At 45.9% G+C, this 27,763-nt stretch overlaps 1 protein-coding gene across 3 annotated transcripts; it reads left to right on the top strand.

Annotated features, from left to right (window-relative positions):
- The first annotated feature begins 474 nt into the window (after window positions 1-474).
- On the top strand, window positions 475-19,331 carry LOC129866954 (nuclear factor of activated T-cells 5-like). Of its 3 annotated transcripts, none has more exons than XM_055940010.1 (12): window positions 475-871; window positions 9,576-9,704; window positions 13,328-13,970; window positions 14,116-14,299; window positions 14,440-14,630; window positions 14,729-14,901; window positions 15,121-15,255; window positions 15,403-15,455; window positions 15,541-15,673; window positions 15,811-15,992; window positions 16,205-18,491; window positions 18,623-19,331. In XM_055940010.1, the coding sequence occupies exons 1-12, from the start codon at window positions 799-801 to the stop codon at window positions 18,949-18,951; spliced, it is 4,512 nt and encodes a 1,503-aa protein (XP_055795985.1). In that variant the 5' UTR covers window positions 475-798; the 3' UTR covers window positions 18,952-19,331. The 3 variants fall into 3 exon arrangements, with proteins under 3 accessions (XP_055795985.1, XP_055795984.1, XP_055795986.1); XM_055940009.1 differs by having other exon boundaries at window positions 15,808-15,992; XM_055940011.1 differs by lacking the exons at window positions 475-871; window positions 9,576-9,704 and adding an exon at window positions 10,691-12,749 and having other exon boundaries at window positions 15,808-15,992.
- The last annotated feature ends 8,432 nt before the right edge of the window (window positions 19,332-27,763 follow it).

Raw genomic sequence — 27,763 nt, 5'->3', positions numbered from 1 at the left:
AAAGGACATATAGGCATGCCAACAAGAATCAAGTTTTCTAAATGACTGTTCAAGGGTAGGCAAAGAATGGAAGTAATTACGTGACATATCAAAGACTTGTGAATTAGATCGAGACTAACTTATCTCGCTAGCCAGCCATCTAACATAAGTTAACCAGCGAAAAAGCTAGGGGTAAACAAACAGTGACATAAGTTAAATGTGACAGCTTTACTGTCAGTGTCATTAGGTTGGGTAACACAGAGTTGCAGGATAAGTATCATGCAAATAATGTGTTGTGACAGCCAAGTATGTTAATAACGACACGTGATGCTGCTGAAAACGTTTATTGAAACGACAAAAGTTTTGGTAGTTTGCTTCGGATGATGCCTAAATTAATTACATTATTAATTACATGGGAGTAAAGGGAGTACTCATCTCTGTTCCCTTCTTGGAGGCGTGGCCATGTTAAGCCACGCCTCGCCTTGTGTATCTGTACTCCGGTCGCCATATTGGGCTTCAGCTTCCCCCTTCTCAGTAGGAACTAAGAATTTCTGATAACACGTGAACTCGGCATTAGCATAGCAATTGTGAGTCTAGGCATAAAAAACAACATAACAAACGTGTTTCGAGCTAATAAACGGTTATTTGGGGCTATTAAACTTTTATTGCTTAACACAATTTCCCCCCCAGACGCAATATTGCCTGTTTGTAGACATTTTTTTATTTTTTATTCATTGCTCACTAACGTTAGCTGGCTTCGTTCTGATCCATAGTACTGTTAGAGGGCGTCCGCTACGCATCCCTCCATGAAGCGCTGCGATGCCCTCTGATTTTATATCCCTCCTCAGCGCTGATCTCGACCTTAATTCCCCCAAATCCCTTTACTCTAAAGGTAAGACTTCTATACATGTTATGACATGGCTGCCTTTGTATTGTATTGCCATTGTTTTTGACTAGGACTGATGAACGGATAGATCACGTTAGTTGGCTAGATAGCTCACGTTAGCTAGCAGCTAGTTTTGCTTATAGCTAGCTAGTTAACTAATGAGTGCATGATGGACCAACTAGCAGCTAACGTTAGGGAGCAGCAGGAGGCGTGTTGTGTTATTGTTTTCCCCCGGTACACTCGTGGTTCGGTCCCCCATGACTATGGCATGGTTACAGTATCTGAACGTCAGGTACAGGTTGCATTGTCACAAACCCCTCGATTGCTTGCTGAATTTGTCACGATTGTTCGCGAACGTTAGCTAGCTATTTAGCTAGCAGTCTTTAGTTAAGCTGTTTAGTTAGCTATCTAGTCAGCAGATCCGGCCCGCTTGAATACAGCTGCACTAGCGTCGGACAGGCTTTCTGTGTAAATTAGGGTGTTTTCAGATATAGTCCTCTTTTTTTAAATAACTGATCTCAGTCCTGTTTAAAGTGAACTCAAGTTTGAAAAAAAGCGAAATAACTCTTTATATTCACACTGCTCTTGCCTTTGAATTAGGACTTTCTTGACAGTTCAACATTTTTGTGGACAGTCCTCTTTGCATTCACGTTGCTATGTTTCGAAAGGAACCAAGATCTTTTTCCTTTTTCCAACATTCACTCAATGCACTCTGGGTAAATGCACAGTGCTGGACAAGCCATACCATCACAACCTGTTATCGGACAACCAGGGATGTACCTTCATACATTTTGGAAGCTAATAGTTTACATTTAGTTGCAAAATAAAACATACTAATTAGAATAAACTTATAATATTTACATGTATAAATGACTGGTAACCGGATAAATGGCAGAAGAATAATAACATAATTAATAATGCTTTAATTGAACATTTTAGTTTTTCGTTTGTGGGACTAATGTGAGGGCCTGTGGCAGGGGAAATGGTTCTGCAGTAGCCTATAGTGTTTGGTGTGGAAATAATGACAAGTGAACCTGGACAGTTTTGTGTTCACATCGCACTAAAAAGGGAACCGATTTAGCTGAAAAGGACCAAGTGTGAAAACACCAAGACACCACAGAGCCATCGTGAGATATGTCTTGGAAAAAGTTGAGAAATGCGTTGTATTCTGAATTGTCCCATTATCCCAACTGTTACACCAAGACTGAACGACTGCTAGTTTAATTAAACTGCCGTTTTCGTCCTCGTGCTAGATGGCAGAAACCATAGCAGCCATTTTGAATGGCACATGGCGTTGAACAACAAAGGAGCTGATTTGGCTGACACTGCCATTCCAAAATCTCTGCTGTTGCTGCTGCTACACGGACATGCCTGGTGCCTAGATTGATGGCGTTTGTTGCACAGCGAGAGTGGAGACGAACGGATTCGGTCCAGTCAGTTCAGTCAGTCGTCCTCATGAGCCCTTCCCAGCTAGCTAGTTTAGGCTTGTGTCTAGAAACATCAAGAATTTGAAACTTGTCTGCCAAAATTGGGACTTGAGAGTGTTCAGAATCGTTTTTATCAACAATGTTAGACATTAATGCCGTAGTTATACATTTTCGGTGACGATCACTACAATACATGTGCTTTACCTGTCACCCTGGCCTGATATTGGCTGCAATATCTAGCTACTTCCCTCTCCTTACAGCAAAAAGCGGGAGCGAAGGACACGGTGCCCTGTGTTGTCGGCTTGCAGCGCAAACTCCCCATTGAGCAGTGTAGACTGTATCGCTGTGACTTCTAGATGACTACTACCAATATTACAGGTTATTTCTCGTGTAGTCTGCTATCCTATTTGAAATAAAATCAAGTGGGATGGAACATTGGAGATGGTGACCAAATCTAGATTGTGAATTTAGTTATTTCTTCCTCGCCCATCAAAATAAACATCACTTTCTTTTACAAGTTTTAATTAGCGCCATGCTGCTGCTGTTGTCAGCTAGTCAACATACATTAGCTTGGGAAGAGACTATCGGGACGATTGACTGATCTGAATCTATTCGTCTCCAAACTCGACTCTCAGCTTCGCAACATACACCATTCATTTTGGGAGCCAGGCGTGTCCATATAGCCTCTCCCGCCTAGTATGAGGACAAGAAGGACAGTATGTAACAGTTAGGATAATGCTACAGCACAATGCATTTTCATCCCTGGATTGGTGTACATTTTCCGAGACATCTCACGTCAGCTCTATGGTGTCTTAATCTACTCAGGAAGTCTGTCCGACCCTAGTGCAGTTGTAAGCAAGCGGGTTGGATCTGCTGCTATCCTTAGCCACCCCCATTGCCTTAGGCAAACCAAATACTGAGAATCAAACAGGAACTTTGGCAAGCATTTGGGCACATAGCAGGTTATAAGCAGGTTCTGATTGTTTCAGATGAGTGAAAGTGGCCTTATCACATTCAGAAAACTTGAATGTCCTCAGAGATGCAATTAATCTTGCAGCAGTCATAAAACGTATCCCATCTAAAAAAGAATCATCTTTGTGTGCTTGCACATGTCGTGTGGGTGGGTGTGTTTTTGCCAAGTTCACCTTAATTCATTGGCAGGCCTTGTCAAAAGTGAAGTAGAGTGATGTGGATGGGATGTTTAAATCATGATCTACCCAGAATGAGTTATATGAAACATGATACAGTAGCCATATTATCTAGCTACTTGGCCAGTTGATGTGGTGGCTGGTTGGTGCTGACTGAGTCATGGCTGCTCTTGTGATAACACTGCTATGAACAGGCTCCATTGTCCTCTCTGCTCAGTCAACTACTCATTCGGTCCAGCTGTGTCTGGAAGTGATCAAAGCCTGGGGGGTTTCAGTTTAAAGACCTTCTACAGGTGGCAGATATGGCTGCCATGCAAAACTTTTCAGTAAAAATGTACACTGCGCTGTCTTAGTGCATGAGGTTTGCTAGTGGTTTTGGAACGCTCTCTGATTCGTCGTTGGCTAGTCATCTCGGCCTAGCTGGGCTTGCAGCGACGCACTACTGCTGTTTTCTTTCCACACATGTAGGCTGACAGGCTTAACTCAAAATGTTTCTTTTTGTTTTCTCTGAACTTGGTCTCTCACCAGAGTTCACAGATGCTCTGTGCATTGACAACCTGCCTCCTGACAATGGTTCAGACATCTGCCCGGACACTGTGTGTTACACTAATGAGCCAGTTTATTAGTGGCCATGCTAACAGGAGCTGGCCATATGGTGCTGCTGTCTGACGTGATGAGGTGTGTGTAGCCTATTTATATGACAGTAATTGGCTGAGGCCGATAGCAGTGTTGCTGCTTCTTAAACACTTCTAATGAACACATCTCAAGTGGTTTACTGTTTGTAGACTGGCTACATCTTATATCATCATCTTGGATTGATCAAGGCTATGCTATCCATGACATAGGCAGCCTTTTGTATTTCAATGTCTGGCTTTGATTTTGCCATGTAAGTATAAACTGCGGAGTGGATAGGATCTTTGTCTTTACTCTGCGTTAATCTCATAGATCCAGACGTGTGTCTAAATATTGCATACTCTGTAGCTGTGAAGTCTAGCATGCAAGATTACCTAATAGTTTAAGATGCATGTTAGAAGCCGGGGCATTGCAAGAGACTGTGGTGGATTCTTGGCGTCTGCTTGTGGGCCAACATATTTCTGTGTCATCAAAGCAAAGGGCCAGCTGTGAACAATAAAGTCTGACCATTGGCTTGGCACAGCTTCAAAGCTAACGTAATGTGAGCAGTGTGTAGCCAACTACATAACATACAGTAAGTATGTGGTGAGGTAATCGGATTGTAATAGGGGATGTATGCAGGACTTGGCTGACTTGTAGGCCTAGGCTAATCAGAGAAGTGTTATAACGTACTGCTTCACATAGAGTAGACTCCCTTAAATACATTGAGGTCCAAAAGTATTTTGACAGTTTGTTGTTGTTTTTGGCTCTGTACTCCAACAGTTTCATTTGAAATGATACAATGGCTATGAGGTTAAGTGCAGACTGTCAGTTTTAATTTGAGTGAATTTTCATTCTTATGGGGTGAAGCGTTTAGAAATGACAGCACTTTGTGTCTAGTCTCCAAGGCGTCATAAGTATTTGGACAAATTCACATATAGTGTATTAAGTTTGGTCAAAAGTTTAGTATTTGGTCCCATATTCCTAGCACACAAGGACTACGTCAAGCGTCTGACTCTGCAAACTTGTTGGATTCATATGCAGTTTGTTTTGGTTGTGTGTCGGATTATGTTGTGCCCAAAACACATGAATGGTAATAATGTATTGTCATTTTGGAGTCACTTTTATTGTAATATAATATGTTTTTGAACGTTAATCGAGATGCTACGATGATTACAGATAATCATGAATGAATCATGAATAATAATGAGTGAGAAAGTAAAAGGCACAAAGATCATATCGCTAAAACATGCTAACCTCTTCACGTTACCAATAACAAGGGAGGTTAGCATTTTGGGGGGGGTAAAGATATTTATGCCTCTAACGTTCTTATTTATTATTGTGCCCAATATAAATTAATGGTAATGTATTGTCATTTGAGTCACTTTAATTGTAAATACAAATAGAATATTTTCCTGAACACTTCTACATTTATGTGGATGCTATCATGATTACAGATAATCAGTCATGAAGGAATGTGAATAATGATGAGAGAACTTTAGACACACACAGTTGAAGTCGGAAGTTTACATACATCTTAGCCAAATACATTTAAACTCAGTTTTTCACAATTCCTGACATTTAATCATGGTAAAAATGCCCTGTCTTAGGTCAGTTAGGAACACCACTTTATTTTAAGAATGTGAAATGTCAGAATGATAGTAGAGAGAATGATTTATTTCAGATTTTATTTATTTCATCACATTCCCAGTGGGTCAGAAGTTTACATACACTAAATTAGTGTTTGGTAGCATTGCCTTTAAATTGTTTAACTTTGGTCAAATGTTTCAGGTAGCCTTCCACAAGCTTCCCACAATAAGTTGGGTGATTTCTGTCCCATTCCTCCTGACAGAGCTGTAACTGAGTCAGATTTGTAGGCCTCCTTGCTCGCACACACTTTTTCAGTTCTGCCCAGAATTTGCTATGGGATTGAGGTCAGGGCTTTGTGATGGCCACTCCAATACCTTGACTTTGTTGTCCATTGTTGACCATTTTGCCACAATTTTGGAAGTATGCTTGGGGTCATTGTCCATTTGGAACACCCATTTGCGACCAAGCTTTAACTTCCTGACTGATGTTCCTTCAATATATCCACATAATTTTTCTGCCTCAGGATGCCATCTATTTTGTGAAGTGCACCAGTCCCTCCTGCAGCAAAGCACCCCCACAACATGATGCTGTCACCCCCGTCCTTCACGGTTGTGAAGGTGTTCTTCGGCTTGCAAGCATCCCCCCTTTTCCTCCAAACATAACGATGGTCATTATGGTCAAACAGTTCTATTTTTGTTTCATCAGACCAGAGGACATTTCTCAAAAAAGTACCATCTTTGTCCCCGTGTGCAGTTGTAAACTGTAGTCTGTCTTTTTTATGGGGGTTTTGGAGCAGTGGCTTCATCCTTGCTGAGCGACCTTTCAGGTTATGTCGATATAGGACTCGTTTTACTGTGGATACAGATACTTTTGTACCCGTTTCCTCCAGCATCTTCACAAGATCCTTCACTGTTGTTCTGGGATTGATTTGCACTTTTCGCATCAAAATATGTTCATCTCTAGGAGACAGAATGCGTCTCCTTCCTGAGCGGTATGACGGCTGCGTGGTCCCAGGGTGTGTCACAATACATTATTTACCATTAATTTCTATTAGGCACAAGATCATTCGAAACGCAACCAAAACAAACTGCAGATGCATCCAATAGGTTTGTAGTCACAAGCTTGAAGGAGTCATTGCGTTCTAGGAATATGGGACCAAATGCTAAACTTTTGATATTTTAGTACACTAAGTAAATCTGTCCAAATACTTAAGACACTTGCAAATGGGTGGACTAGATACATAAAGTGATGTCATTTCTAAATGGTAAAACAAAATATGTATGACATTCTGTACTGTCGCCTCATATGAAAAATTTGACCTCAAATCCAAAATGCTGGAGTAGAGCCAAATTAAACATTTTAGCTTCACTGTCCAAATAAATACGTAGGGTAGTGTATTAATAGGCTTAGCCGATCTCTCTCTTTCAAAATCTTCACCAATCACATTTTTTTTTCCTGTTGATGTCTTATGCAAACAGTGGGGCTTTTACAAATGTCTAATTTCCATAGAAAATTAGCAGACTCCAGCTACTATGGAAAAGGAGAGAGGTGAGTGTGGAAGTGGAGGCGAGAGTAAATGAGAGAGAGAGGCAGTGGAGCAGCTCCTGCACTGGGCCCTGACCTGACAGTGGTTAGTGTGACTCACACAAGGCTGAGGTCATGCTAGATCGTCATCCCTCCATCAGCATTCACAAAGGCCCACTCTCTCACTCTTAACTCAGTGGAACAGAACACAATAGACTAGAGAACGACCGATTATGATTTTTCAACGCCGATACCGATTATTGGAGGGCCAAAAAAAAGCAGATGCCGATTTAAAAATAATAAAAAAAAAAAAAACAATTTTAAGTATTTGTAATAATGACAATTATAACAATACTGAATGAACACTTATTTTAACTTAATATAATACATCAATAAAATCAATTTAGCCTCAAATAAATAATGAAGCATGTTCAATTTGGTTTAAATAATGCAAATAATGTTGGAGAAGAAAGTAAAAGTGCAATATGTGCCATGTAAAAAAGCTACAGTTTACATTTCTTGCTCAGAACATGAGAACATATGAAAGCTGGTGGTTCCTTTTAACATGAGTCTTCAATATTCCCAGGTAAGAAGTTTTAGGTTGAGGTTATTATATAGGAATTATAGGACTATTTCTCTCTACCATTTGTATTTCATATACCTTTGACTATTGGATGTTCTTATAGGCACTTTAGTATTGCCAGTGTAACAGTATAGCTTCCGTCCCTCTCCTCGCCCCTACCTGGGCTCGAACCAGGAACACATCGACAACAGCATCGTTACCCATCGCTCCACAAAAGCCGCGGGAACAACTACGCCAAGTCTCAGAGCGAGTGACGTTTGAAACGATATTAGCGCGCACCCCGCTAACTAGCTAGCCATTTCACATCGGTTACACCAGCCTAATCTCGGGAGTTGATAGGCTTGAAGTCATAAACAGCTCAATGCTTGAAGCACAGCGAAGAGCTGCTGGAAAACGCACGAAAGTGCTGTTTGAATGAATGCTTACGAGCCTGGTGGTGCCTACCATCGCTCAGTCAGACTGCTCTATCAAATATCAAATCATAAACTTAATTATAACATAACACACAGCAATACGAGCCTTTGGTCATTAATATGGTCAAATCCGGAAACTATAATTTCGAAAACAAAACGTTTATTCTTTCAGTGAAATACGGAACCGTATTTTATCTAACTGGTGGCATCCCTAAGTCTAAATATTGCTGTTACATTGTACAACCTCCAATGTTATGTCATAATTATGTACAATCTGGCAAATTAATTACGGTCTTTGTTAGGAATAAATGGTCTTCACACAGTTCGCAACGAGCCAGGCGGCCCAAACTGCTGCATATACCCCGACTGCTTGCACGGAACGCAAGAGAAGTGACACAATTTACCTAATTATAAGAAATTCATATTAGCAGGCAATATTAACTAAATATGCAGGTTTAAAAAAATATATACTTGTGTATTGATTTTTAAAGAAAGGCATTGATATTTATGGTTAGGTTTGGTGCAACGACAGTGCTAAATCATTACCCGTTTGGCGAAGTAGGCTGTGATTCGACGAGAAATTAACAGGCACCGCATCGATTATATGCAACGCAGGACACGCTAGATAAACTAGTAATATCATCAACCATGTGTAGTTAACTAGTGATTATGTGAAGATGGATTGTTTTGAAAATAATTGTCAATGTCATTGAAAAGAAGAATGTGTTCTTAACTGACTTGCCTAGTTAAATAAAGGTGGGAGAGAAATAAATCGTATTTTTAAAAATCGGTGTCCAAAAATGTTGATTTCCGATTGTTATAAAAACTTGAAATCGTCCCTAATTAATTAGCCATTCCGATTAATCGGTCGACCTCCTCTACAAAAGACACATACCAACAGAGACCATGACCACAGAGGGTGGTGTTACAAAAAAGTCCCACTTGACCGGCAGCAGACAGGCTAATCCTAATGTAGGCCATTGTACGTCTTGTGAGCGTAGTCGAGACATTTTTAAAATGAATTGGATGAAGCAGAACATGAGTGCTGTACTGTACCGTATGCTGGCTGGAAGTCCTTGTCGTCGTCCCCCCGCAGTGTTTGTAGTGCAGCTCTGTGTGTGTGTGTGTGTGTCTCTCTAGCAGCAGGGCTGACATCCCAGAGCCAGAGATTGTGTCCGTCTCACTATGCTGCTGGTGTTGACTGTATCACAGGCAGATTAGATGACTGCTTGATACGCTGCACATGATGGATGGATAAACTGCACATTCACGACAGATATATCTATGTCAGGGTGTCTATGGGTTGTGTTTCTTAGCAACCAGGTGACCTACCACTATTAAATCAGTAACTAGTTGGTTGCTGGTGGTTTTTGGTGCACTAACAAACCCCATGATTTCTCTCCTCCTCACCAGAGTCTGTGTATGACCTCCTCCCTAAGGAGCTCCAGCTGCAGTCATCCTCCTCCCAGACAGACACACCAACCATGAGCCAGAAGAGCGGGGGAGAGGCCGGACCGCCCCCTTCTGCAGCCATGGCCTCAGGTAAGCTCTTCACTCTGTCTGTATCCTCACCTAGATAATTAGGGAGCAGAACATAAGACTGACCTTAGTTCAGTGTCTAGTGGACAACTTCACGCTAGTCTACTTCCACTGTTCCTGCTGAGTGCCTGTGGGGCAGTTAGTGCTAGTGGTGGTGTATTCTGGGAAATTGAGTCTTCAACTGTGGGCCATGGTTACTGTAGACAGGACAGGTGCGAGAGATTGGGAATAAATATTGTTTTGTTTGAATGAACGAACAAAATAAAGGGAACACTAAAATAACACATCCTAGATCTGAATGAATGAAATATTCTTATTAAATACTTTTTTCTTTACATAGTTGAATGTGCTGACAACAAAATCACACAAAAATTATCAATGGAAATCAAATTTATCAACCCATGGAGGTCTGGATTTGGAGTCACACTCAAAATTAAAGTGGAAAACCACACTACAGGCTGATCCAACTTTGATGTAATGTCCTTAAAACAAGTCAAAATGAGGCTCAGTAGTGTGTGTGGCCTCCACGTGCCTGTATGACCTCCCTACAACGCCTGGGCATGCTCCTGATGAGGTGGCGGATGGTCTCCTGAGGGATCTCCTCCCAGACCTGGACTAAAGCATCCGCCAACTCCTGGACAGTCTGTGGTGCAACATGGCGTTGGTGGATGGAGCGAGACATGATGTCCCAGATGTGCTCAATTGGATTCAGGTCTGGGGAACGGGCGGGCCAGTCCATAGCATCCATGCCTTCCTCTTGCAGGAACTGCTGACACACTCCAGCCACATGAGGTCTAGCATTGTCTTGCATTAGGAGGAACCCAGGGCCAACCGCACCAGCATATGGTCTCACAAGGGGTCTGAGGATCTCATCTCGGTACCTAATGGCAGTCAGGCTACCTCTGGCGAGCACATGGAGGGCTGTGCGGCCCCCCAAAGAAATGCCACCCCACACCATGACTGTCCCACCGCCAAACCGGTCATGCTGGAGGATGTTGCAGGCAGCAGAACGTTCTCCACGGCGTCTCCAGACTGTCAAGTCTGTCACGTGCTCAGTGTGAACCTGCTTTCATCTGTGAAGAGCACAGGGCGCCAGTGGCGAATTTGCCAATCTTGGTGTTCTCTGGCAAATGCCAAACGTCCTGCACGGTGTTGGGCTGTAAGCACAACCCCCACCTGTGGACATCGGGCCCTCATACCACCCTCATGGAGTCTGTTTCTGACCGTTTGAGCAGACACATGCACATTTGTGGCCTGCTGGAGGTCATTTTGCAGGGCTCTGGCAGTGCTCCTCCTGCTCCTCCTTGCACAAAGGCGGAGGTAGTGGTCCTGCTGCTGGGTTGTTGCCCTCCTACGGCCTCCTCCACGTCTCCTGATGTACTGGCCTGTCTCCTGGTAGCGCCTCCATGCTCTGGACACTACGCTGACAGACACAGCAAACCTTCTTGCCACAGCTCGCATTGATGTGCCATCCTGGATGAGCTGCACTACCTGAGCCACTTGTGTGGGTTGTAGACTCCGTCTCATGCTACCACTAGAGTAAGAGCACCGCCAGCATTCACAATTGACCAAAACATCAGCCAGGAAGCATAGGAAATGAGAAGTGGTCTGTGGTCACCACCTGCAGAACCACTCCTTTATTGGGGGTGTCTTGCTAATTATCTATAATTTCCACCTGTTGTCTATTCCATTTGCACAACAGCATGTGAAATTTATTGTCAATCAGTGTTGCTTCCTAAGTGGACAGTTTGATTTCACAGAAGCGTGATTGACTTGGAGTTACATTGTGTTGTTTAAGTGTTCCCTTTATTTTTTTGAGCAGTGTATATATATAATTTTATTTGCATTAGCCTATAGCTAAAGTCATATTAGGCTAGTATTGCTTGCAATCTGTCTCGTGTGTCTAATCAAAATTGGATTAAAAATGGTTTTGTGTTCTTTCCATTGTCCTACGTTTTCATCTCTCTTAGATGGAGCGATGTAAATTAGCCCCTCCACTAGAGACAACCTTCACTGTCAGTTTCTATTGTTAGTTTTCATTTCATTCTTAGATGATGAGAAGAGGTGAAAAGAGCTAGGCTATAATTAGCAAAGCAATTATTGTGTCATTTTAGCACTTCTGAATTAGCACGCCTGTCTGAATCTGAACTGTCTGCAATGGACTTTCTGTGAAGATGAGATTGCACACACCATGTAGACCAGCATAAAGAAAATATCTCAAGAGATGTAATTTATATTAGATCAGAAAAACAATATGTAGTGTTCCATCAGCATGTGATTTGAAGGAAGTTGCCAACTAGCGTTAGCGCAATGACGAAGTCCATGGGTATTAGCAAGCATGCTAGCAGACACCTTAGACTTCCAGTCATTGTTCTAACAGTAGTTAGCTAGCGTTGGCTTGCAAAACTACCTCTAACTTCCTTCATACTGGACATAGAGGCATAAAAATGGTATCCACGAGTTCATCTGAGGAAATAGATAAAGTATTCATACCATTTAGCAGAGGAAGCTGACTGACTGAACATAGTAGTCATGTGGCGGCTGTCATTGTGCACAGTAACACAGGTTTAGGTTGAAGTTGACCCTACAACCACTGGTAGAGGCTCAGATAATTATCAACCCTTTAAATGGTTACTGTTAGGATTGGGGTGTAGGGTAGACTGGTCCCAGATCTATGTGTTTTAGCCAGCTCCTCTGACTCTTATCATGCCATACATGTACCAGGCTAGGGTAATCTTATTATAGATCTGTGGTTAGGGGCAGCTTCTACCATGTGCTCATTTTCAGAGTTGGAGAGCTGGCTTCAAGCTAGCCCAAGCAAGCACTACATGCATCATCGTTTTATCCAAAGACACTTCAAATAAAAAGGATCAGCTATCCTCACACAGTATTTAATTGACCCAATTTGCTGATTGCCAGGAAATTGAGTCATGACTGATCAGCTCTCTTGTTGCTCATTGGCTGTCTCATTTGTATTGCAGGAAGTTCCCTCCCTCTGAGGCAGGGGGCATCTGCATATAAAATGGCCTGCAGGTCACTGCTCCATAGGTCAGAGCCTTGTTTATTCTGTTGCCATGGCTACGCTCAGTCCCAACCCAATCCTCCAATTGGCATGCTCAGACTGCTGTGTAGGCCCAATGCTGTATGCACCAGCTGCTGTATAGGCCTACTATTGTATGCACAAACTGCTCTAGCCCCCCTCTACATTTAATTTGGCACCGTATCATTAATCTGCAAATTTGTTAAGAGGAAAGTCTGACTGACCAGATGTTTTTATTTTTTGTGGCAATGTATGTAACAATTTTAAAAGCTTGCTTTAGTTTTTTGTAAACAAAGCATGTCCGTTTTGTCACTTAAAAAAAACAACTATTGAGCAAGTTTTGATTACGGAACATTCGATTGGGGCCTATTTGTACCATTCTCAACTTTAACTTCAGAAAATTTGCCTGACACCAGAGAACTCTGGCATGCACAGAGGGCATTTAGCCACACAAATAACGTAAAATGAATTTAGAGTTGGGAAGAGGGAAAACATTGGACAAATCATGCACAAATTCAGCTGCGTGAATAGCCTGGTCTGTATTGACATCCATACTAACAATGTGATCGGTCCACACGCCATACAGCCATCTCATCCAGCCCTTCTCCATCCTCTTTGGCCACGGGAGGCCCCAGCTCGGACCCCTCTACCTCAGCCATGGACCAGTCCCAGCCTCCTCTTCTCCACCACCATCCCAGTGGGGGTGCCAGAGAGGGGTCAGGAGCCCCAGAAGGATCAGAGAGGGAAGGGGTGGAGGGAGCTCTGCCTGCCTCTGAAGGTGGAGGTGGCAATGGGACCAGCTCTGGAACAGGAGGAGGAGACCCAGGAGAGGCAGGGGGGGTGGGATCCCAGCAGCAGCCCCAGAACACCCCCTCTAAGCGGAGGCCAGTGTTGAGCATCTCCCCCCCTCCGGAGGACCTGTTTGATGACAGCAGTATGTCCTGCCAGGAGGATCCAGCCCCGGCCGGGCCAGCAGGTCCAGACTCAGAACATAGCAGCAGCATCTGGGCTGACGACTCGGCCTCCAACTTCAGCCTGATCAGCTCCAGCTCCTACAACGACAACACAGAGGTGCCCCGCAAGTCCCGTAAACGCACCCCCCGCCAGCGGCCCGGGGCCAAGCCTGCACCCCCAGAGGACAGCATGGACGTGTTTGATGCAGACAGCGCCACGGCCCCACACTTTGTACTGTCTCAGCTGGGCCCAGACAAGGCCAGCCCCAAGCCCAGGTTGGTTGAATAGAATGCTAGTCTCCTTTTTAGGTGCCTTTACTAAGAGCATGAGGATTTAAGTTGCCATACCATTGACTCTGTTGCACACACAGCAAAGCTAATAAAGAGGTCCTCTGAGTGAAGTATGTTGTGTGCTCTTCAGTTCTCTGGAGGCTGGGTGTCTGCTGAAGGGAGGCCTGCTGTCAGGTCAGTGTCCCCAGAAGAGTGAGGGCAAGGAGCTGAAGATCCTGGTGCAGCCAGAGACCCAGCACCGGGCACGCTACCTGACCGAGGGCAGCCGCGGCTCTGTCAAAGACCGCACCCAACAGGGCTTCCCCACGGTCAAGGTGAGAGACACTTAATAAAATATATATATATATATATATATATATATATAAATATACCATTGGTTAGTCGTAGACAATTGTGCTATGTTGGGTTGAGCTGTGTTGCCCTCAACTCACCATCTTCTCCCCTTTCTCTCCAGTTAGAGGGTGTCAGTGAGCCGGTGGTGCTGCAGGTGTTTGTGGCCAGTGACACAGGCAGAGTGAAGCCTCATGGGTTCTACCAGGCCTGCAGGGTGACAGGACGCAACACCACGGCCTGCAAGGAGGTGGACATCGAGGGGACCACCGTCATAGAGGTCCCTCTGGAGCCCAGCAGCGCCATGTCACTTGCGTAAGGGACTCATCCACTGAGTTAATGAACATTGAAATATCAGTGTGGTGTTGTTTGTTTCATCATCTTGAACGTTCTGTAACGTTGAATCTTGACAGGGTTGATTGTGTGGGGATCCTGAAGCTGCGTAACGCAGACGTGGAGGCTCGTATAGGAGTGGCCGGGTCCAAGAAGAAGAGCACCCGGGCCAGGCTGGCATTCAGGGTCAACATCCCCCAGCCTGATGGGTCTGTCCTAGCCCTACAGACCACCTCGTCACCCATCCTCTGCAGTGAGTCAACCAACTATTGCCCTATTCATACAAACACAAATAACTGGTTACCCAGTCAAAAGTACATTTGAATGTCAATGTGTATGTGTTTGTTTGATGTTCATTAAATTATGTATGTTCTTGTCAGACTGGAACAAAAGCTGGCCAGCAACGTAGTGTCAATGGTAGGGTTTTGTGAACAGCAATTCTTCACACTGCTGTGTGCGTGTCCTTCCCCAGCCCAGCCAGCAGGGGTGCCAGAGATCCTGAAGAAGAGTCTCCACAGCTGTTCAGTGAGAGGAGGAGAGGAGCTCTTCATCATAGGGAAGAACTTCCTCAAAGGAACCAAGGTCATCTTCCAGGAGAACCCAGCAGGTACCAGCACTAACCTGCCCGTCTTCCTCCTTTCTTTCCAGTCCTCTTTTCCTTTTGTTCGCATCCTTTTCTGCCTCTCTCGGTGGTGTCTGTGACGTCTCCTCATAGTGACCATGTTGAGAAGACAATGATTCCTTCTCTTTCCAGATGATGACTCGTGGCAGGCCGAGGCAGAGATTGACATGGAGCTGTTCCATCAGGTAACAGATTGATATTGATGCATGAGGAATGCATACGGGCCCTGCGCTGACTGTTCTAATCCTGACAATGTTCTGCTTCCTCCAGAACCATGTGGTGGTGAAGGTTCCGCCGTACCACAGTCTGTCTGTCTCCTCTCCTGTCTCTGTGGGCGTCTACATCACGACCAATGCCGGGAGGTCACATGACAACCAGCCCTTCATGTATACCCCAGACTCAGGTGTGTGTGCTGATACTTCAGTGTTTGGATAGAAGGGAGTAAGAGATGGGTTGAAGAAGGGAGGGATGGGTTTGAGTAATGGCGTGGTGTGTATATATAGTACACTGTGTGTGTGTTTCGGTTTTATCCCACAGCAGATAAGTCCCTGAACATGTCTGTGAAGATAGAGGGTTCTTCTCTGGTCAAGGCCTGCACCTTCAATGACCAGATCAATTATCTGGCCTCTGACCCTGCCCAGTCTGCTGGCGAACTGGTTAAACGACACGAGGTCACCCCTATGGAGGTCTCCAGCAATACCTCATCCACAGCACTCTTCAAGGTAGGAGCAATATACAGGTCATATTTAACCAAGGGTCCTTGTATGTACATTTAGATCAGATGGTTTGGCTGGGACATCACCCATTAGTTGTATCAATCAAAGAAGACATCTTGATCCAGAGTTATTGGCCAACTTGCAGGGATGTGTGTAGATTCTAGAAAATACCTCTATTCAAAATTATTTCATTACTCTCTTTTTGTCTCCTCCCTCAGCCACCTTCTGACGCCCTTATCTTAGTCCAGCAGACCCTTGAGCTGAGCTCCAGCACCCCGCCTAGGAATGAGTCGTTCCCCGGCCCCATGCCCCTCCAGCCTGGGGACGTGGACCTCCCCCATGCCTCTGTCTTTCCCTCCCTGGAGCCCTTCAGCACCATCCAGAAGCAGGACATCGCCCCCATCACCCCCTTCCCCGTCTCCAGCGACACTACCACTCTCCCCCCTGTCCCCCCAGAGGTACCCCAGCAGTTCCTCCGGGACCCCCAGGAGAGTGTGCCTCAAGAGGCCTCCAACTCCTGCGGAAGAGTGATGGTAGTAGGAATGTCCCAGATGGCGCCCCCCTCCCAGGCCCCCCAAGTTCCCCAGTTTCCCCAGGACGGGGTGGCCCAGCTGGAGAGGGCAGTAAGGGAGCTCCAGGCGGGGGGCAGCAGCCTGGTACAGCAGGTCCTAGAGGCAGCAGTGGCTCAGCAGCAACTCAACTCAGTGTTGTACAGCCCCACGTCCTCCACTGACTCCCTGCAGCAAAACGTACAGGACACCATGAACAGCCTGAGACTAGGGTGCACTGAGGGCTCTCTGGCCACACAACAGCAGCAGCTACAACAGCAGTTGCAACAACAGCAGATCCTTGGCAACATGCAACAGATACAGCAGCAACAACAGATACAGCAGCAACAACAGATACAGCAGCAACAACAGATACAGCAGCAACAACAGATACAGCAGCAACAACAGATACAGCAGCAACAACAGATACAGCAGCAACAACAGATACAGCAGCAACAACAGATACAGCAGCAACAACAGATACAGCAGCAACAACAGATACAGCAGCAACAACAGATACAGCAGCATCAAGACCTTGGCAACATACAGCTACAACCACAATTATTAATACAGCCACAGGATCAACAACTGCAACAGCAACAACAGATACTGGGGAACCTACAACAATTACAACATCAACAGTTTCAACAACAACAGCAGCAGCAGGTCCTAGGAAACATACAGCTACAGGATCAACAACTTCAGCAACAACAACAAGTACTGGGCAACCTACAACAACAAAACCAAGCAGTAGGCAACATGCAACACTTACAGCAACAACAACAGCAGCAGCAGGTGTTGGAGAACTTTCAGCAGCAGCTCCAGGCTGAGCTCCTCCAGCCCCAGATCCACTCCTCGTCTCATCCCCAGCAGCAGCCTGTGTCTCTCCTCCAGCAGGCTGGGGAGCTGCTCACCATCCAGACCTCCAGCTTCCCCCACCAGCCGCCCTCCCACACCTCCCCCCCCCAGCAGCTCCTCCAGTCCCCCAGGCCTCTGTCGGAATCCCCCAGCCCGCAGCTCCAGGTCCAGGCCGCCCTGCTCCAGAACACTCTGACTGTGCTGACCAGTGGTAGCCTAGATCATGAGCAGCAGGTCACGGGGTCCACGCTGTTCCTCTCTCCCAACACACTCTCTAGCCAGGGTAGTCGGCAGCAGCTGGCATTCCTGTCCTCCATGGAGACTTCAGCCAGTGAGCACCAGACTGTGTCAGTGTTCCAGCCTCAAACCCAGCAGCAGCAGAGCACGCCCATGGACCAACAGCAGTCCCCCCAGCAGACACAACCACAGCAAACCCAGCAGCAGCGTCCCATGGCTCAGCAAGGCTCCTTGTTCCAAACTAACACTCTGTCCTCCAGCCAGCACCCTCAGCCCCAGCCCACAGACCTGCTCCTCTGCACCGCCTCCCTCAACCCCCAGGCTCTGCCTCCAACCCTCCTCTTCAGTACCCAGGACCCCTCCATGGGCAGCAGCACCCCTCACCCCCAGAACACCCCTGCTCCCCTCCTGTTCTCCCAGCCCACCATGGTTGGGATCAGGGTAGGGGTGGCCCAGTCTGACCCAGCAGAGCCCATGTCCTTCCAGGACCAGAGCTCCACAGTAGGGGGGACCACTGCCTCCATCAATCCCCCTCAGCAGGGCATGTTCCAGGGCCAGCAGCCTATGCAGGTGAGCTCCAGCTCAGGCAGTGGCCCTGACAGCCAGCAGGTGGAGCTGTACCTGCCACAGGGTTCTCTGTCTGGTCTGCAGAGCAACATGGCTACGCAGGAACTAGAACACCAGGCTGCAGCAGCTGCGACCATCTTTGTGATGCAGAGCGGACTGGGGGTGGTGGAGCTGCAGAGTACCGCCTCCTCCCCCGGTCAGAGACCCCCAGAGCAGCTGTTCCAGACGGGAGTGAGTAGGAATGTCGGCCAGCCAGGAGGACAACCCAACCTGTTTGTGTTCGGCCTCCAGAACGGTGAGACTGCTTTACCTGACAGGATCAGTACTCATCATGGACTGTAATGGAGGAATAGTTACGTATATATACTGTATAAATTGTTTTAAATGTTAAAATATTCTTTGTGACATCCTCTTCTTTCTCCTCAGATTCCTCCCAGCTGATGACGTCCGCTGGTCCAACACTGTCAGCCCAGAGCCAACCCCAGAACGCCAACCCTGTGCAGGCAAACCACATCCAGTCTTTACTGGACTCAGACATGGCCCAGACAGCCACACCCATGCAGACCAACCTACAGACCCCAATGCAGACAAACACACATACTGCAATGCAGACCAATATACAGACTGCCATAGAAACTAGCCTGCCGACCCTTATGCAGACCAGCTTACAGAACGCCATACAGACCAACATGCAGACGTCCATGAGCACCTCCCAGAAGATGGAGGACCTGCTGGAGAGTCTACAGAAGCAGTGATCATTACTGGGACCACAGACACATTGCTGGGGGTTCTAGTGACGTCTGCCCACTCTTAGACTGGGACAGGTTGTGTCTTCTGCTTACAGTACAACCCCCCACAGATGCAGAGAATGGGATAGAGGTGTCTGACTATGCTATGAGCCCCCTAAGCTAAGAACATGTCATGATGTTTTTAAAGATTTTTATCAAATGTACTCTTGTGCCCTTGGCTCATATTTTGATGTGATTGTAAATGCATTCATACAGACGGACAGGCGCTGTGATGATGAGTTGGTTGAGTGACTGCGCCTTTTGCTCAATCAGAGGAAAGTAACTCCTGTATCCATCAGTCTAACTTATACAGTGGTTCTTCTTTTTCATGCTGTACTGCGTTATTGCTGGCCTAAGAGTGGAGGAAGGAGAGAGGGATACAGAAAGTTGGACCTAGAGAGAAAGAGAAGAGATGGTGAGATTTTATTGAGGGAAAGGGGCGGCCAGAGAAAGGTGTCTGCCCTGGTCTTGTTTGTGATTGCAAGGCTTCAGTCTGGTCACACAGCAGTCTGTGTGTGTATCTGGTCACACAGCTGTGTGTGTGTGTGTATCTGGTCACACAGCTGTGTGTGTGTGTGTGTGTGTGTGTGTGTGTGTGTGTGTGTGTGTGTGTGTGTGTGTGTGTGTGTGTGTGTGTGTGTGTGTGTGTGTGTGTGTGTGTGTGTGTGTGTGTGTGTGTGTGTGTATCTGGTCACACAGCTGTGTGTGTGTGTGTATCTGGTCACACAGCAGTCTGTGTGTGTGTATCTGGTCACACAGCAGTCTGTGTGTGTGTATCTGGTCACACAGCAGTCTGTGTGTGTGTATCTGGTCACACAGCAGTCTGTGTGTGTGTGTGTGTGTGTGTGTGTGTGTGTGTGTGTGTGTGTGTGTGTGTGTGTGTGTGTGTGTGTGTGTGTGTATCTGGTCACACAGCTGTGTGTGTGTGTGTATCTGGTCACACAGCTGTGTGTGTGTGTGTATCTGGTCACACAGCTGTGTGTGTGTGTGTATCTGGTCACACAGCTGTGTGTGTGTGTGTATCTGGTCACACAGCAGTGTGTGTGTATCTGGTCACACAGCAGTGTGTGTATCTGGTCACACAGCTGTGTGTGTGTGTGTGTGTGTGTATCTGGTCACACAGCAGTGTGTGTGTGTGTGTATCTGGTCACACAGCAGTGTGTGTATCTGGTCACACAGCTGTGTGTGTGTGTGTGTGTGTGTATCTGGTCACACAGCAGTCGTGTGTGTGGGTGTGTATCTGGTCACACAGCAGTGTGTGTATCTGGTCACACAGCAGTGTGTGTATCTGGTCACACAGCAGTGTGTGTATCTGGTCACACAGCAGTGTGTGTATCTGGTCACACAGCAGTGTGTGTATCTGGTCACACAGCAGTGTGTGTATCTGGTCACACAGCAGTGTGTGTATCTGGTCACACAGCAGTGTGTGTATCTGGTCACACAGCAGTGTGTGTATCTGGTCACACAGCAGTGTGTGTATCTGGTCACACAGCAGTGTGTGTATCTGGTCACACAGCAGTGTGTGTATCTGGTCACACAGCAGTGTGTGTATCTGGTCACACAGCAGTGTGTGTATCTGGTCACACAGCAGTGTGTGTATCTGGTCACACAGCAGTGTGTGTATCTGGTCACACAGCAGTCTGTGTGTATCTGGTCACACAGCAGTCTGTGTGTATCTGGTCACACAGCAGTCTGTGTGTGGGTGTGTATCTGGTCACACAGCAGTCTGGGTGTGGGTGTGGTCACACAGCAGTCTGGGTGTGGGTGTGGTCACACAGCAGTCTGGGTGTGGGTGTGGTCACACAGCAGTCTGGGTGTGTATCTGGTCACACAGCAGTCTGGGTGTGTATCTGGTCACACAGCAGTCTGGGTGTGTATCTGGTCACACAGCAGTCTGGGTGTGGGTGTGGTCACACAGCAGTCTGGGTGTGGGTGTGGTCACACAGCAGTCTGGGTGTGTGTCTGGTCACACAGCAGTCTGGGTGTGTATCTGGTCACACAGCAGTCTGGGTGTGTATCTGGTCACACAGCAGTCTGGGTGTGTATCTGGTCACACAGCAGTCTGGGTGTGTATCTGGTCACACAGCAGTCTGGGTGTGTATCTGGTCACACAGCAGTCTGGGTGTGTATCTGGTCACACAGCAGTCTGGGTGTGTATCTGGTCACACAGCAGTCTGGGTGTGTATCTGGTCACACAGCAGTCTGGGTGTGTATCTGGTCACACAGCAGTCTGGGTGTGTATCTGGTCACACAGCAGTCTGGGTGTGTATCTGGTCACACAGCAGTCTGGGTGTGTATCTGGTCACACAGCAGTCTGGGTGTGTATCTGGTCACACAGCAGTCTGGGTGTGTATCTGGTCACACAGCAGTCTGGGTGTGTATCTGGTCACACAGCAGTCTGGGTGTGTATCTGGTCACACAGCAGTCTGGGTGTGTATCTGGTCACACAGCAGTCTGGGTGTGTATCTGGTCACACAGCAGTCTGGGTGTGTATCTGGTCACACAGCAGTCTGGGTGTGTATCTGGTCACACAGCAGTCTGGGTGTGTATCTGGTCACACAGCAGTCTGGGTGTGTATCTGGTCACACAGCAGTCTGGGTGTGTATCTGGTCACACAGCAGTCTGGGTGTGTATCTGGTCACACAGCAGTCTGGGTGTGTATCTGGTCACACAGCAGTCTGGGTGTGTATCTGGTCACACAGCAGTCTGGGTGTGTATCTGGTCACACAGCAGTCTGGGTGTGTATCTGGTCACACAGCAGTCTGGGTGTGTATCTGGTCACACAGCAGTCTGGGTGTGTATCTGGTCACACAGCAGTCTGGGTGTGTATCTGGTCACACAGCAGTCTGGGTGTGTATCTGGTCACACAGCAGTCTGGGTGTGTATCTGGTCACACAGCAGTCTGGGTGTGTATCTGGTCACACAGCAGTCTGGGTGTGTATCTGGTCACACAGCAGTCTGGGTGTGTATCTGGTCACACAGCAGTCTGGGTGTGTATCTGGTCACACAGCAGTCTGGGTGTGTATCTGGTCACACAGCAGTCTGGGTGTGTATCTGGTCACACAGCAGTCTGGGTGTGTATCTGGTCACACAGCAGTCTGGGTGTGTATCTGGTCACACAGCAGTGTGTGTATCTGGTCACACAGCAGTCTGTGTATCTGGTCACACAGCAGTCTGTGTATCTGGTCACACAGCAGTCTGTGTATCTGGTCACACAGCAGTCTGTGTATCTGGTCACACAGCAGTCTGTGTATCTGGTCACACAGCAGTCTGTGTATCTGGTCACACAGCAGTCTGTGTGTGGGTGTGTATCTGGTCACACAGCAGTGTGTGTGTATCTGGTCACACAGCAGTCTGGGTGTGTATCTGGTCACACAGCAGTCTGGGTGTGTATCTGGTCACACAGCAGTCTGGGTGTGTATCTGGTCACACAGCAGTCTGGGTGTGTATCTGGTCACACAGCAGTCTGTGTGTGTATCTGGTCACACAGCAGTCTGTGTGTGGGTGTGTATCTGGTCACACAGCAGTCTGTGTGTGGGTGTGTATCTGGTCACACAGCAGTCTGTGTGTGGGTGTGTATCTGGTCACACAGCAGTGTGTGTGTATCTGGTCACACAGCAGTCTGGGTGTGTATCTGGTCACACAGCAGTCTGGGTGTGTATCTGGTCACACAGCAGTCTGGGTGTGTATCTGGTCACACAGCAGTCTGGGTGTGTATCTGGTCACACAGCAGTCTGGGTGTGTATCTGGTCACACAGCAGTCTGGGTGTGTATCTGGTCACACAGCAGTCTGGGTGTGTATCTGGTCACACAGCAGTCTGGGTGTGTATCTGGTCACACAGCAGTCTGTGTGTGTGTGTGTGTATCTGGTCACACAGCAGTCTGTGTGTGTGTATCTGGTCACACAGCAGTCTGTGTGTGTGTGTGTATCTGGTCACACAGCAGTCTGTGTGTGTATCTGGTCACACAGCAGTCTGTGTGTGGGTGTGTATCTGGTCACACAGCAGTCTGTGTGTGTGTATCTGGTCACACAGCAGTCTGTGTGTGGGTGTGTATCTGGTCACACAGCAGTCTGTGTGTGTGTGTGTATCTGGTCACACAGCAGTCTGGGTGTGTATCTGGTCACACAGCAGTCTGTGTGTGTGTGTGTTGCTTTGACATTTCAGTCTCCTCTCCGTGTGATCTCTTATTGTTACAGAGGCTTTCCATGTTTTTGAATTATTTGCATATGTCGTGCGACTTTCATTTGGGGGGATTTTAGATTTGGACTTGGAAGTCTTTCCAGTTCATTGTGAATAGAATGGTGGTTTTAAACATTAAGCACTTTATAAACTGTTTTGTGTGACCAGCAAATCCTTATATCCATCCATAGGCTTTCTATGGTTAGTCACATTGTACTTGTTGATGTCCATTTTTTTTTTAAATAATACTTTTTTAAGTTGTCAAGATATACATTTAAACACATTGACCATGCATTCATACATTTTTCATTGACTATATTTTTGGAGTTATATATGAGATTGTTTGTTAAGTGTTCATCTGAAGCCTATTTATACTGAGTGGTCCATTCAGTGTCTCTGTCAATACCGTCATTCCCATAGCGAGTATACATTGTTCGTTTTGGTGTGTGTCTGATTGTAACTAGCTACTATTCATAGGCTTTCATATCTCTGCCTACACCCCCACACACAATTTTATTTTGGTCTGATACATTGTGTGTGTACATTTATGCGTGTTATTTTTATGAAGAATGTACAGCACATTGCTATCTGTAGCCTACTATTTACCTTGTATTTTACAATCTGTGTAAGTTAACAGCTGGTGTTTTACCTTGTCTTGTGTGTGTAGTTTTTGGTTGGTTTCTGGTTCATGTACTGACAGGTGTTGAACCACTACTGTCAGCGTTCAGGGCAGAGCTGTGTGAAATGGACACAGTACCTGTCCTGTGCATTGTCACCAGGGACTCACTGCTACACAAAAACTCTGCTACAATACCATACCACTTACTACAAAGCAATGTTTTGGGTTTGGGCATGTACTCTGTGGTATGCTAGTATGGACATTGGAATGTGGCCTAAAATCTGTTACTTAGGCTGCGTTTACACAGGCAGCCCAATTCTATTTTTTTTTTTTTTCAGTAATTGGTCTTTTGAATAATCAGCTCTGAAAAAGATCTGATGTGAGTGGAAAAAATGTCAGAATTGGATGCCTGTGTAAACATGAGAATAGCCATCTCTATGGCAAGTTATCTATGGTGCTATGTGCAGCAGTGATGGACACTTCTAATGTGATGTTTATACTTACATTTATACTCATGTCACATCAACAGTACTGATATTAATATTGTGGTAAAGTCTGAATTGTGTTTCTGGAGTGATAACTGTGAGCAGGCAGTGTGAGGGGAGTGTATCCTGTTTTCAAACTTGTCATATTTGTTCAATTCTTTTTTAAATATCCAGATGTTTGTTTACTCATTTGTAATTGGTTTACTCATTTTAATTCATGCAGCTTTCATGGATAATATTACCATTGTTTTTGTACAAATTACAAACTTTAAATAATACAAATATTGGAAAGCACTGTACATGTGTAAGGTACTCTCCTCCCAACAGTTTTGCCTGTCATATCCATCCAAATGAATATGCATTTTAAACCATGTTGCTCTGCTTTGCTTTAGATGCAAGCAGCCCAATTCTGAGACCCCCCCCCCCCCCCTGCCGCCCCCACTAATTGGTCTTTTGACCAATCATTCCAGATCTTTTCCAGAGCTAATCTGATTGGTCAAAATACATCAAATGGGATGCCTGTCTAAGTGCAGCCATTGACACAAACGGATGGAATGAGAACCATTTGGTTGTTGCTTAGATTCCCATATACTCATGTTTACATTCTGTCTTAAAAAAGCAGGATTACTCCATTTAAAAATGTAATTTAGAAAGTTTCTTACCCATGAGTCAGATTACATAGTATTTTTATAACAGATGTTCAGTTTTATATACATGCAGTATATCATTTTTCAAATGTCGGACTGAAATCCAGTGTACAGTTTGGGGGGGTGTATACTACCAGATCTCTTCATGTAGAACGTGGGCCAATAGTCAAGATTATACTCTCATTCTGTGCAAACCATATAAATGGAATTTATGCAAGGGACACCATTCCAAGCATAGACTTAGAATGAGTTGTAATTGTATAATTCCATATGAGATACAGCTTGTCAAAGATGGTGGCACATACTTTTTGAGACCACCCACAGAAAACGTCAACTATTTTGAACCTCCCGTTTGGTTTCACCCATTCAATATCAATTAGGCCTAAACACAATAGATGATCGCCTCCATTACTGATGTCCAAGCGTTCCATTACATTTTTATTGGGGATTTTCAAGAGCACATGATGCCTCACTAAGCCATACAAACAGAAAAAGCCAACCTCTGAGTATCTCCTCTGTGTGATGAATGTAACTTTATACGATATGTACTGTTTTTAGAGGAAATATTTGAGGTAGCCTAATCTTGAATGTTCAGTGCATTGTACATGTGTGGAAATACATTGTTTCATTGTGGTTGTCTGGTTTCATGTTCCAAGGTCAAGCGCTCTTATTTGGCTTGATCTATTGCTTAGTTGAACTGTTTGAATGACTACATATTCATTTGAAAATACTAGTTGAAAATGTTAACTTTAATGTGGCAAAATATCACACTCATGCTCTCCACACACATTATTTGTCATTAACTCATTAATATCCATGTTGAAATATGAGATGGGAGTTATCAGTTATTGTGAATTTCTCAAGTGTGCCTTGACAAACCATCAGTGTAGTACGTTTACCACATCCCCTTTGTCATGACTGTTCATGTCTCTTGTCTAATGATGATCTGACTTCTCATACTTCAGCCTAGCCAGTGTCCGTGTTCTGCTTTTAGTTACATGACCACCTAACGTGTTTTAATTTCATCCATCCCTGGTTGCAATTATGCTGCAAGTCTAAAGTGTGATCACTTTCACTCTAGAGTAGTGGTTTCCAATTCCAGTCCTCCAGCACCCCCAACAGTACACATTTTTATTGTAGCCCCAGACAAGCACACCTGAATCAACTTGTCAGCTAATCATCAGGCCCTCAATGAGTTGAGTCCGGTGGTTTTTGTCCAGGGCTACAACAAAAATGTGTGCTGTTGGGTACTCAATGACTGGAGTTGGGAACCACTGCTCAAGAACTTTGTGCAGCTTAACCCGCCGACTGTATACCTGTTTGTATCCCTACTTCATGCCTGTTGAGATTCATAATTGTGAGGTAAAAGGGAAAAGAGGTGGAGATTGTTCTGATCAGGTGTTGTGGAATTCTCTCGTAACTGTGTGTTTGTCAGCATAACTGTTGTTGCTGTGAAGAGCTTGACATGAAATGAAAAGGTGGTAATAATAAAGACTCCTATTGGAACAGTGTGAGCTGTGTTATCAGTCAGTTTGCTAACTCACAAATTTCACCCTGTCTCATGTTTACTCTGTTCAACTGTTCTTTGTAGAGCTTTAGGGCTAGATTCAATGAGATCAATCATTAACCAGGGATAGCTGAGTTCAGGGCGGGACTATGGCATTAGGTGGGGGGGGGGGGGGGGTGTTTTGATCTGAGACCAGGCTGAGTTCTTGGTCGGTGACTGACAATCACCTGTATGTCCTAACCCCACCCCCCCCAATATCTCCATCGTTCACAGCGCTCCCCAGCCTGATGTCCAGGATGAAGGTGAGTGTTTGTTCCAATGGTAAATGACGAGACAGAGACATTCATGCGAGTAACCAGCCTTGTTCTGTACATCATGACACTTCCGGGTATCTCAAGCACCCCGGTATAAATACATGAGTTGCAGTAATAAACATTTACCAACAGATGGCATCACAAAAGACGGAACTTTTTGCAGAGGTTCTTTGCGATTTTTACTGCGGACTCCGCCTTCCCATTAGCTTTTGGGTATCGTGGTGATGAAGTGACGTGCTCAAATTCCCATCCTGCAGCAAATTTTCGGAACTCAACACCGGAGAATTGGGGTCCATTGTCTGAAATTACCCTATCTGGCTGGCCATAGCGGGCAAACTGAGCCTTGCAGCGTTTGATCGTTGTCTCTGCTGAGAGGTCGGGGAGGAGGTCAATCTCCCAAAAGTCTGAATAATGATCAACTACCAGCAGAAAGTCTTTGCCACTGTGCTGGAAGAGATCTAAACTTACTATCTGCCAGGGGCGCATCGGTAGCTCGTGGGACATCATCGTCTCTCTCTGTTGTTCAATGGCATATTCATTGCAGATTGTGCATTTACTGACATAGTCTTTGATTTCACTCTGCATTCCTGGCCAATACAGTGTGTCACGTGCTTATCTTTAACAGGCCTCACCTCCTATGTGACTTGAGTGCACACGCGCCAACATCTCATGGCGCAGAGACCGGGGAATAACGACTCTCTGACACATGAATATTACTCCGTTTTGAACACTGAGCTCCTCTTTGACTTGCCAATATTCTCTGACGGCTAAAGCAGTTTCTTCCTTGCAGTCGGGCCAGCCCATCATAATCACAGACCTCAATTCCTGGAGTTGTCCGTCCCTGTCTGTGTGCTGTCTGATTTGTATAAGGCGCTGGTCCGTAACATTGAGGTAGTCAGCCTGGTTGATGTGTTCAACATCCACTTGCTCTCTTTGTAAGCTGCACACTGCGTGTTGTTCATGCATGGAGCGTGTGTGAATGCCTGATGCAGTAGCCCTGCTGAGCGTGTCACTCACATACATCTC

This window comes from Salvelinus fontinalis, chromosome 12, assembly GCF_029448725.1.
Source record: "Salvelinus fontinalis isolate EN_2023a chromosome 12, ASM2944872v1, whole genome shotgun sequence".
Classification (NCBI taxonomy): Eukaryota; Metazoa; Chordata; class Actinopteri; order Salmoniformes; family Salmonidae; genus Salvelinus; species Salvelinus fontinalis.
The sequence above is the reverse complement of the archived record's forward strand: the minus strand, read 5'-3'. Positions and strand labels throughout refer to the sequence as shown.

Excerpts from the sequence above, each read along its gene's own strand:
- LOC129866954 (XM_055940009.1), top strand. The coding sequence starts at position 799 with ATGCCCTCTGATTTTATATCCCTCCTCAGCGCTGATCTCGACCTTAAT. Across the intron at positions 13,971-14,115 it reads AAGGCCAGCCCCAAGCCCAG|TTCTCTGGAGGCTGGGTGTC; the intron begins GTTGGTTGAATA and ends TGTGCTCTTCAG. Across the intron at positions 14,300-14,439 it reads AGGGCTTCCCCACGGTCAAG|TTAGAGGGTGTCAGTGAGCC; the intron begins GTGAGAGACACT and ends CTTTCTCTCCAG.